Source organism: Mesoplodon mirus, assembly GCF_964341445.2.
Source record: "Mesoplodon mirus genome assembly, chromosome: X".
Taxonomy (NCBI): Eukaryota; Metazoa; Chordata; class Mammalia; order Artiodactyla; family Ziphiidae; genus Mesoplodon; species Mesoplodon mirus.
This window is the reverse complement of record NC_138981.1, coordinates 6930881-6942908: the sequence shown is the minus strand read 5'-3', so window position 1 is coordinate 6942908 and position 12028 is coordinate 6930881. Positions and strand designations below refer to the sequence as shown.

The 12028-nt window shown below is 55.8% G+C and overlaps 1 protein-coding gene across 5 annotated transcripts in view; it reads right to left on the bottom strand.

Moving 5' to 3' along the window:
• The window catches only part of SHROOM2 (shroom family member 2), a 142397-nt gene that overhangs the window by 45454 nt on the left and 84915 nt on the right, over positions 1-12028 (bottom strand). For all 5 annotated transcript variants that reach the window (XM_082610558.1, XM_082610560.1, XM_082610559.1 and 2 more), the window contains 2 exons: positions 8065-10303; positions 6515-6612 (listed from right to left, as the gene is read on the bottom strand). In XM_082610558.1, coding sequence (XP_082466684.1) covers positions 6515-6612; positions 8065-10303 — 2337 coding nt within the window. The remainder of the gene's footprint in view (positions 1-6514; positions 6613-8064; positions 10304-12028) is intronic.

Sequence of the window (12028 nt, the reverse complement as noted above, 5' to 3'; positions counted from 1 at the left end):
AGCAAGTCATTTACAGGAACCTCACAAACAGCAGCCAACGTGACCCCACATACAGACACCTACAAAGCTTGTGAGTCCCAAGAGACGGAGGTCAAACTGGACAGATGTCCGGTCCTCGAAGCCATCTCGTCAGGGAGCCTGACCTCGGTGGGCCCGAGACTCACTGCCCACTGGTGTTCTCCAGACACTGATTTCAGAGTTCTAATATAAAATGCCGACACAGACAGAAAGAAACACAGGAGAAACCTGCTGCAGTTAAGCGGCCTCGTCCTCGCCCAAGAGAGAGAAGCCTGCGTCTAGCACCTGGTCTCCAAAGCTCCCGAACATTGCTCACGAAGGCCTGGGGAGAGGCAGCTGTGAGAAGGATATGTGGACGCAACCACGACCCTCCCAGGCATCAGGGATGCCCTCGATCATCTCTGTGGAGCAAGTTTTCATCCTAACGTGGCTCTGCCATGTCCACTTCTGCAACGAAGCGCCACCTCGTTACCACCCTGCAAGAATGCTACGGTGCCTCTCACAGGCCGTACCTTCCACAGGGGAGGAACCACAAGTCGGTGTTCACAGATCACGGATGAGACGCGCTCACGTTCCCAACACGGATTCACCACACAGCCTGGATTAAGACGTGCGACTTCACCCATTAATGAATGGTATGAAAGTCGACTACGTGAGGATTAGGTAGGGTGCCACACTCGGTCCCATCAGAAGAAACAGGGATCAGAGACCTGGTCCTTGACAGTTCGGTTCTTTTGCTCAGGCTTAGCTGCCCCGCGGCACGTGGGATCTTAGTTCCCCGACCAGGGATCAAACCTGCGTCCCCTGCGTTGGGAGGCGGATTCTTAACCACTGGACCACCAGGGAAGTCCCGACAATTCGGTTCTTGAGCCAAGAGGAAAGCACTTTAATGAGACAATGAGCCAGAAGAGTCTAGAAGAACTGAAAGGCAGCAAAGATCGTCTCAAAAGCAGTCAGAGGAGACTTTGCCGACACCTCTGCCACCGTGAAGAGCATTCACGTAGGGTGTACTTAAACCCATATGGCCGCCTTCCAGGTCATCCCAGCCCTAAACCATGGTACGCTGACTTAAAACACGGCATCGAGCAAGGAAGCATGGGTGAAAGGATCAAAAGGAGATCATGAGTGTCGCTGTGTTCTTGTGGATTTCTGGAGAAAGGCAAAAACACCAAAGAGTCCCTGTATGTGCAAGTTCAACCACAGGCAACTGACAAGGGTTTGAGCTTTTTTTTTTTTTTTTTTTTTTTTGGCTGCATTGGGTTTTTGTTGCTACGCACGGGCTTTCTCTAGCTGCGGCGAGCGGGGGCTATTCTTCCTTGCCGTGCGTGGGCTTCTCAATGCGGTGGCTTCTCTTGTTGCGGAGCATAACTCTAGGTGCGCGGGCTTCAGCCGTTGCAGCACACAAGCTCAGTAGTTGTGGCTCGCGGGCTTAGTTGCTCCGCGGCACGTGGGATCCTCCCGGACCAGGGATCAAACCTGTGTCCCCTGCCTTGGCAGGTGGATCCTTAACCACTGCACCACCAGGGACGTCCCAAGGGTTAGAGCTTTGAAGACAGGAGTCCACTGAGAAGAAAGGAGACCAGAGGATAAGAGAGCAAAGGATCCTGTCAAACAGCTGCGGAAGTCTCTCCATCCAAGAAGAGGGGCCGTGGACTCTTGGCTTTTCCCTCCCCCACCCCCGCCCCCAACAAAGGACTCACATGCAGCCACCAGGGCAATCAGCCGACGTGTGTCAGAACCCTCTCAGAGGGCAGAAGCTGCCGTCACAAGCAGGGTCTGTGGAGGACCGCTTCCCCGCCACGTCTGGAACCCGGATGCCTGGGTCCAGCCTCCATCGCTGTCCCTCAGCACTGCGGTGGTTAACATCTCAGCACGATCTCTGCCCACACCTCACTGCTCCTGGCCTCACTTTCTGCTCCGGGGCCCCAAGCCCTGGGACCCTCAAACCACAGCCTAACAACACGTCCTTCAGAATAACGTGAAGTCACGAGACCAAACCAGCATGTGAACAAATCTGCTGTGCCTTGTCCTGACTCTGCTTTTCCTGAAGCCACACGGGTATAAACACAAGGGGAAAGTGTAGTTACAAACCAAGACGTAAAAACACACCACTGGAGCCCGGGCCCAGGGTCTTCTGACAGCCGTTGCTCTTCATCTCTGGGAGGATGGAGGTTTGTGTCTGAGCAACGGCTCTGGGCACGGGAGACAGTGCACTGCCCGAAAGGAAGCTGTGCCGATGTCGGGCTCCACCCCAGAAAACTTCCAAGCTTGAGTTTCACCTTGTGACCATGCCAGCATGGGCTTCCTAATTATCCAGCACAGCAGTTCAGAATGGAAAGCTTCAACTGCCCCTTAGCTAACTGAAGGCCAGGAGAAGTAAACGTCTCCCCCAAAGCAACAAATGAGGGGTGCAGCTCGGATGGCAATGCTCTCACTCTGAAACCTACTTGCAAGCAGCCTGTGGAGTAAATGGAAATCAGTCTTGGCATCAAGCTCTGTACCGCAAATCACGTCTCAGGGCAAACGTACAGGAACGTGACCCTCAGGTGGGCTTAGCTTGTTGATGAATTTCACGCGAAATGAAGGAGCTTGATTTCATACAGACTCCACCTTCTGGCTATTAGTGGGATTTAGGATTTATTCTTATTCTCCCCCGGCCCCTCCTCTCCCATCCGTCCCAACAAAATACAAGCCTGCAGGTCAGAGCCAGTCCGCTGGCGGCAGCTCCTATGGGGGCAGAAATGGCCTGGAGGAGGCCGGGGAGTGGGAACCTGCCAGTGGCCACAGCCTCCCGGGCTCTTCCCCTATAAGACCTGTGTGCAGAACCCCCCAGACGCAGTCCTCTAGAAGACCCTAACGTGTGAGGGGCACGAACCCCATGCGGTAAAACTTAGCTTTCTTACAAGGCTTAAAACATGACACTGGGGCTTCCCTGGTGGCGCAGTGGTTGAGAATCTGCCTGCCAATGCAGGGGACACGGGTTCGAGCCCTGGTCTGGGAGGATCCCACATGCCGCGGAGCAACTAGGCCCGTGAGCCACAACTACTGAGCCTGTGCATCTGGAGCCGCGCACCAAGAGAGGCCGCGACAGTGAGAGGCCCGCGCACCGCGATGAAGAGTGGCCCCCGCTCGCCACAAGTAGAGAAAGCCCTCGCACAGAAACGAAGACCCAACACAGCCAAAAATAAATAAATTAATTAATTTAAAAAAAACAAAAACATGACACTGGCCAACAAGTCCGCGTACCAAATTTGAGATGTTGATGATTTCCCTCTAACGGGCAAGGAAAGCCCACTTCGTGTACTGTCATGTATACTAAAATCGTCAATACAGTTTCAGCAAGCAGGTCATGCCAACATGGAAGCACTATTCCCCACGATCCAGAAGGAGCACAGAGCCCCACCTCCACTCTGCCCAGGGTCCGCCAGCCGTCCAGGCAGGGAGAGACCAGCCAGCAAGGGGGCAGCTCCACGAGACGCGGCAGAGGGGGCACCGGAGCCCCCTGGTCCCCATACGCTGTTTACAGGGCGACGGGAGTCTGCTCAGAAAACCACTCTTAGAAAGGGAATTACCCACCAGAGGGTGTGTGCAACTCCACGCCGGCAACAGCCCTCCAAAGAGGCTTCGCTGCTTGCCCCCCTTCACCAGCTGCTCGCTAGGATGGCAGCTCCTTCATTTTAAATGCTAGGGCGTCAGGTGTGACCTTGTCTGGACAACGATGAAAGGACACTTCCTGAGAGAGTGGACGCAGCAGAAAGTAGACCACTTCATACCTTGAAGTCCTAACCCCCCCGGACTTCAGAAGCTGATGGAATGAAGCTCTTTCGAGAGGTGATTCAGGCAAAACGAGGGCATGGGGGTGGACCCTAACCCAGTCTGGCTGGTGTCCTTCCAAGAAGACATCAGGACAGAGACACACACAGAGGGAAGACCAGGTGAGGACACAGGGAGGAGGCGGCCGCCTGCAAGACACCAAGAGAAGCCCTGGGAGAAACCCACCCTGCCAGCGCCTGGAGCTTAGACTCGGGCCTCCAGAGCCATGAGAAAATCACTGTCTGTTGCTGATGCCGCCCAGACCCTGGCAGTTTGTTACGGCAGCCCAAGCAAACTGCTACACCGAGCTTTCAAGGTCCCCGCGACACTGGGGTTAGGGAGCAGACGGCCCTTAGTCAGGACACCTGAGCTTGGAGATCTGGTGCAAAACCTCCAAAAACAGTGGGCGCTGGCTCTGGAAACGTGATGGGTGAGGACGCCGCTCCCATGAGAACACAGCCGGAGGCAAGCAAACACGGCTAGATCTCCTCCCGAGGGCCTGGGTCCTGCTCAAACACCACGTGTCTTGCCCACAACCCCCAGGCAGGAGTCGCCTCATCCTCGTCCCTCCGGAGATTCTGAACCATCCCGTAACTTTTCACAAAGATGATAATTACACGTCATCGCTTCATTGCTGAGTGTCGGTGTCTTTCCTTCCCTCCTCTGCTGGGAGGTCCTCTGGGGCAGAACCTCTGTCCTGCTTTATCTAGAACACAGAATCCTGAAGCTCACAAAAATGCTCTCAATTCGATTTGCTGCCTAATTGTTCTCTTGAGGCTCTTCTGCATCCCAACAGACACAACAAAAGCCAGTTTTCATTATCACGTTCCAGTTAACAGATCAGCAATTCGATTTCTTTACACAGATATGTTACATGAATTTATGCAAAACACTGGGCATCTTTAAATCTCTGCATTATAGATTTGGTGTTGGTGAGCAAAGGACAGTCCCTTGCCTGCATTTTCATTTCTTGGGTTCTCCCATTTAATGTCTCAAGGGCACTCTTTCTCGCTGATACTTCAGAAGATAAACATTTTCTCAAAAAAACGCCTCTTCGACATCCCTAATCTAGGATTTCACTGAGCCTCACCACTCTTTAAAAGCACACACAATGACTCTGAAAATTGCTGGGTTTGTAGCTCAAAACCAGAAAGCTTCTGGAACTCGTTCCTTCAGAGTGGTTACGCAGCCTGCCAGCAGACACAGCTGTGAAACAGGCAGCGTGTGGTCGCTCCCCCGTTCCTCTTGACCCTTTCGCTGCTGACAGTACCGTTACAACACACACACACACACACACACACACACACACACACACATTATGTACATTATAAGTCATTTGTTATGACTCTTCACAGCAGGAGAGCTGAACTCCAACCAGCACATGCATGTCTCTCTGCAGGATAAATGCCCGAGGCCTCCGTGCAGGAGCGAAGCCCGAGCCCGAGTGTGCGGGGAGCATCCTCACCGCACTGCACTACCGCACAGCACGCACTCTCACGACTGCAGCAGGGCCCGGAAGTGGCTTTGATAAAGATGACAGCTGGCACTTGCCACGTGACCTGCTCGCAATCCAGAGCCATAAAGCTCTAAACTGTGCCGCTCAGACACAGCTCAGCTCTGTACGTGTATTGTTCACGGACCTCCCTCTCTCACCCAGGGCTTTCTGGTCTTGGCCGTGCAGACTGGTAACTGCAACCACATCCTACATATGCACACACAGCCCACCATGCCTGCTCCCTCAGAGCCTCCGACACTCTTGTGCAAGGCTAGAAGCACTCAGCTTACAGCCAAATGAAGTAAAACTCCGTTATGTGAGGCTCTCAAAAGCAAGCATTTAAATCGGTCATCTCCGGGACAGAATCTTCAATTCTGAGGTTGGTGTTTAATTTGAGTAGCACGCCAACTCCCAGAGATGCTCAAGGAACAGAAAAATATGCACTCAGCGACCCTATTGTGTACAAATTTGCTTCCATTCTTCCATCGGCCCTTTTAAAATAAGGCCGTACCCCAGTTCCTGCAGTGACCTACACTGCCCTCTCCCGCCCTCTTCACGGATGAGGGTCCAGACGACCATATTTCACCTAAATTCCACCCTCACTACAGTGACACAGCTACGCTGGCCACACTTGAGAATCAGGGCACATGACAGTGTAACAGTGCTGCCATGCCGTTCTTTCAGATGCTCTGATCCCCTCTTGGGGAGCCAACCGACTTGATTTCTATTTTAAAGCTCAGAATTAAGTCATTCAATAAGGCCAATTGAGAAAGGCTTGCCTTAGTCCTTTGACTAACAATCCTTCCAGACAATTTGGATTTCCAGACCCAGCAACCCAGCTGTGCCCTCGATGTTAAAGCGTCCCGTCTGGATAAAGCATGTCATTCAAGCCCACTACACTGGGTTTCTCGTTCTGTGAACATAAAGAACTTGACTGTACGGAAAACACAGCAGCTGTTTTAAGAACCAAAAATGCCACGATGGCGTTCAGAGCGTCCCCGCCCTGGGGATGCTTCTCCCGCCGGCAGTGGTGTAGGGCTGAGGGCTTGGTCCTGGGGACGCTGGAAGTTGAACCTGGTTAGTGGCCACTTCAGGACTGGCGGAAACCAGATACCCAAGCACTCACCCACCATAATGCAGCCCACCCCAAGATGACTTCTTAGTAACCCCAAGTGCAGAGTCTCCTACCTTGGGGTGGGGCATCCCTCCTCGGCCTGGACTGAGGAAGAAAGCTCTCTGCGCGCACCGGGGTCCTCTGTTTGCCGTCGCACTTCCACAGAAGCTTCCTGCCAAGGGTGGCACAAGGAGACACCCGGTCATCAAGCTGCCGCCTCCGAGACCTCTGTGATCACGAACCCTTCATTGTGGGTTCGCCCTGTGAGCCCGCACCACGAAGGCAGTGACGCCGCCTGCCGTCAGCCGGCCACAGGACCCGCGAGCTCGGCTCTCCAAAGCGTCTCATCAAAATGACTCAACAAGACCGTGCGTTCCCCTTTGGCTCTGGGCAGGAAGCAAAACTGCTACGTGAGGGTCATAAACCTGTGTGACACACTGGCCGCCAAACCCTAATCAAACCAAACCCAGCTGGTCACGGCTCCCTGCAGCGAAACCTCAAGCCCCGGGACCTGGAGTCTGGGAGCCTTGTTTCTTGACCGAGCAAGCATGGAATTCTCAGAGGTCACAGTGCACGGGGCATGGGCACGCGGTCGCGGTGTTTGCAGGCCTTTCTGCACCAGGGGCCCACACAGAAACCTGCACCTATCTCCACACGCGGATGTTCATTATTGTGTAACAAACCGATGACTGGTTTTTCTTAAAAGAACCTCCATCTGATGCTGCAGGAAATCTGTTCTTTGAAATGTACAAATGCAGATGGAAGGGGAAACAAAGCAGAGAGAGTGGGAGAGGAAGACTGACTATGGGCTTTGAGGTATGGATACAAATATGCAGCTTTACAGAAAGCTTCCCATCAACTTTCACCATCAAAACTCCTACTTATGGGCTTCCCTGGTGGCGCAGTGGTTGAGAGTCCGCCTGCCGATGCAGGGGACACGGGTTCGTGCCCCGATCCAGGAAGATCCCACATGCCGCAGAGCGGCTGGGCCCGTGAGCCACGGCCGCTGAGCCTGCGCGTCTGGAGCCTGTGCTCCGCAAAAGGAGAGGCCACAGCAGTAAGAAGCCCGTGTACCGCAAAAAAAAAAAAAAAAAAAAAACAAAAACTCCTACTTAAAAAAAAAAAAAGTGAAATAGTTTACCGCACCGCATTTTCCATTACATTTGCCCCAGAACAACCTTTAAAACTATTTGACCAAAGAAATGGACTAAGAAGAATACTAATAGCATCAAGTAACATCAATGTTTGAAACTCTCTCTTGTGTTGTCTTAGGCCTTGCTATAAAGCACCGCTCGTAATTTCAGAGGAGAGCTTGCCATCTTCTATCATCTCCCCCAATTTCTTCCCTTTGTATCAAGGGCAAGCTAATCAAAGGGAAAGACCGCTTTGGCGACAGCCGACGAGGAGGCTGGGAACTCGAGATGTGGGTGCAAACAGGGCACTCGCAATTGTCATGGGTGTATCCGCTTTGTGCTGATACTAGAAAAGCTGGTGCACAGAAACGCTCAGACAGCTGGACACGTGTCACAGCGGCAATGGGCCATGATACTCTGGGGCTGTCCTATATACGTGCCTTAAGATGGAATTACGGAGGCTCTGTGCTGGCTCCCTGCAGGACGCTTACCTGCTTGTAGAGGTCGGTCGACGGCGACGACCGGGACCTTCCGTGGATGTACTGTGGCCTCTCGCGCTGGTCCAGACCCACGTCCAGGATGTTGTCTGCCGAGTGGTACCTCCCAGAACTCCTGGCTTCCGGGGCTTTCCTCTGTTCCCTCCAGGAGGCTTGATACTCTGCAAAGGTTCCCAGCCTCTGAGGCGGGTCTGATCTCCCCATCTCTCCCTCCTTGCCGGGGCCCGCTGTCCAAGGCCTCTCCGGCTTCTCCTTGGGGAGCCCACAGGGTGCCGGCCTCAGCCCCGGCCGCTGGCCTACGGGCTTGCTGGTTTCCTCAAAAAACTTCCACCTGTCGGCAAAGGTGCGCACGGTCTCGTCGGGAGGTGCGGGGCGCTGGCGCGGGCCGTCATCCCCCGCAAGCCCCACCTCGTTCATCTTCTCGGGCTCGGAGTAGGACTTCAGTTTCTGCTCGGCCGTGAAGCGCCTCCGGCCTGCGATGCGCAGGGCGTGCAGAGCGCCGCCGGCGCTCGAGGGCAGCCTGGCCGGGGCTGCCTCCCAGACGCGAGGGAGGGTGTCGGGGTCCGACGGGCTGGGCTCCAGGTCGCGGCGCCTAAACGACGTGGCCCTCAGGACGCGGGCCTGCGCCTCCTTCAGGTGGTCCTTATAGGTGCTGGAGAAGGCGGCTTCCGGGGCGCCCCCTGCCGGCTGCACCCCCCAGCCGCGCGCCTCTGCCTCGGCAGCGGCCTCCTCCTCCTCCGCGGCGCCGGCCAGGGTTGCCGTGCTCCGGCTCTTCTGCAGCCTGGCTCGCCGCAGCTGGATCTCGTTCCTCAGGGTGGTGGCGAAGCGGTCGCTCCTCCGTATGGGTTTGCCCGCCGGGGCCTCGGGCGGGGTCCTCTCCAGGGCGCCCTCGTGGCCGGCCTCGGGCCGGCGCGCCCCTTCCTGGGTCAGCGAGTGCAGCATGGGCGTCTGCAGGGGGCAGATCTCGCCGCCCCCGTGGGCCCACGCGAAGCCGCCTGCGACCCTCTTCACACTCGCTGTTTCCACGAGGCCGGCCCCGGGCGGTTCCTCGGCTCCCTCGCAGTGGCCCCCGGCCTCCCTGTCCGCCGGCGCCACCTTCCCCCTTTGCCGGGCGCCCTCGAGCCGGGGCGGGTAGCAGCGGGGCTGCGCGGCCGGGGCGCCCCCCTGCGGGCCGCGCCTGGAGGTCACGCAGTAGTAGCGGCTCTGCACGCCATAGTCCCCCTTCTGGTCGCCAGCGCTGGGCCACCCCACCGGAGCGGGGCTGTCATCCGGGAAGCGCTCGGCAGGCGGCTGCTCCTTGAGCCACGTGGCCGCACTGGGCCCCTCGTGAAAGAAGGGGCTCTCGTCGCTGGAATGGCGCGGGTGCTGGCACGCAGGCAAAGGCTGCGGGCAGCGCACGTCCGTGCTGGACAGGGAGGCCTGGAGCCGGCTGGGGGCCCCCGGGAGGGCCCTGGCCCCGCTGTCGCAGGGCGGCCACCCGCAGTCCAGGGGCACAGCCGGCGCACAGCCCGAGCTGCCGGCTCTCCTCCCGTCGCCCAGGCGCGCTGGTCTCTGCGGCTGATCGGCCGCTTCCGGTCTCCAGTCGCTGTGGGACTGAGCGCGGGTCAGGCCCGGAGGCTGCTGCGTGGTGGCCGCCTCTGAGAATGGAGGGCCCTGGGTCTTCTCGTGGCTCTTGGTGGCCGCAAAGCTGTCACTGCGGAGAGGGGGAGGGGGCGGAGGAGGGGACGAAGAGGCCTTCTTCTTATCGGGCACATACCAGACCGGCCCAAAACTGGACCTCCCGGAAGCAGCTAGCTTGGGCTCAGGACTGTCCTCGGGCCTGGGGCTCCTGCTGCTATCACAGGGGACCCTGGGGGGGAAGCCCCCGAGCCTCTCGTCCACACACTGAGGGTCGCCGGCAGCCAGGCCCTGCCGGTCGCTGCCTCCGGTGGAGGCCTCCCAAAGGCCCACTTTGTAGAGGATGTTCTCGGCAGAGGAGGCATCCACCTTGGGCAAGGTGTGGTCAGGCGTGCTGGAGCTGGTGGAAAAGGAGCCGTACGCGGAGTCCCGCTTGCTCGGGCCGCCCAGGTGGTCGATGCTGCTGTTGGACTTGGCAGCCGAGAGGCGCCCAGACGGGTAGGACTGGGCAGGCTGGTCCAGGCTGTCCACGCTCCCCAGGGAGCTGAAGTGGTCAGAGGCGCGCTGCAGATGTGTCTGCTCCCACAGGCCGCTCGACAGGTCCTGGGACGAGGAGCTAGGAAACGAGAACCACAGGCAACAGTGTGCTTTAGAGTCACGTTGCAGCAAAGGGCAAGATGAGACTATGCACGTAGGAGCGGCTGGCCCTGGGCAGAAGGCAACCACTCTTCCTGCAGCAAGACCCCTGGGTGCGGCACAGCTAAGTTTTCCCATGTCAAAGAGCAGCTCTCCGAGGGCAGGCTGAAAGGGCCGAGCCCTACCCACAGGATGCTGTCCCCAAACAGAAAACCTTCCACGCTGCGGTACATCTCTCAGCTCAACACCCACAGGCTGGACCAGGCAGCAGCAGGCAATGCCCCTGTGAACACCTTGGTCCTCAATCACTGGTTCAGTGTCGCAGATAGCAAACCGCAGCCCATGGGCTAAGGACAGCTTTTAGAGTTTTTTAATGGGGGCGGGGCGGGGCACGGAATCAAAAGAGTACTTCCTGATGCATGAAAATGACACGAAATTCCGATTTCAGCGCTCATAACTCGAGTCTGACGGGAACTCGGTCATGGCTGTGTGCTTTGCTCCCAAGGGCAGAGCCGCACAGCGGCGGCAGACACCGGCCCACCAGCCTGAGGTATCAATCCTGTCTGGCCCCCTGCAAGACGAGTTTGTGGACCCCTGGTTGAGTGCAGGAAACGATTCATACTACGGACTGCTAACACAAAGAAAGCCATCAAAAGAGAACGATCTTGGGCTTTCCTGGTGTCACAGTGGTTGGGAGTCTGCCTGCCGATGCAGGGGACACGGGTTCGTGCCCCGGTCCGGGAGGATCCCACATGCCACGGAGCGGCTGGGCCCGTGAGCCATGGCTGCCGGGCCTGTGCTCCACAACGGGAGAGGCCACAGCGGAGAGACGCCCGCGTACCGCAAAACAAAAAAAAAAGAGAGAGAATGATCTTTAACTTAGAAAGGCAAGTTCAGAGATCACATGACTTTTCCAAACCCGGATATTAAATCACAGGCATACCTCATTTTGAAATGAGGTATGCCTGTGATTTAATGAAAGCTCAGATGATGATTAGCATTTTTTAGCAATAAAGTATTTTAAGACTAACGTATGTACTTTTTTTTTAGACATAGTGCTACTACTTCACACTTAAAGCTCTCAATAATGAAACCATTTATCCAGGCATGTTAAGTGCTTTCATTAAAGCTCAACAAAGCTGGAACAGTCACACTTCCAAGAAAAAAACTGGCTGCTTGAGGTTCGAGGAGAACCGGGATGAGAAAAAGAAAGTGTGACCCGGGCAAGGACACAAAAGTGTGAGCTAGCTAAGTCACGTGAGGGAGGCAATGACCATTCCACGCCACGACCTCAGAGGACAGACCAGGCACCCTTCGCAGAAATGGAGCATGTTCTTCCCCATCCTCCCAGCAGTGTTCCTGAGGGGACTTTTCCAGGAGATTCTAAGTCCAAGCAGATATAAACAAAGCTAAGCACTTCTTCCACAGGGCATATGTGTTTCTTTAATCAAGAAACCGCCAAATGGGCTTAATGAAATATAAGGCCCACTTTTTACTTAAGTTTTACCACACGGAGGAGAATCTGGTTTTTCAAAAATACCCTGGACTCCCAACTATTATAATCTCTTATGGCTTGAAATAGGTAATACTGTATTTAACACCTATTTCCTTCACAGCAGACCAGTATTTACTAACAGCCAAAAACTGATTTTGAAATAGTTATGTTAGCTCCAAACACACACACAGACACACACAGTCGTGCACA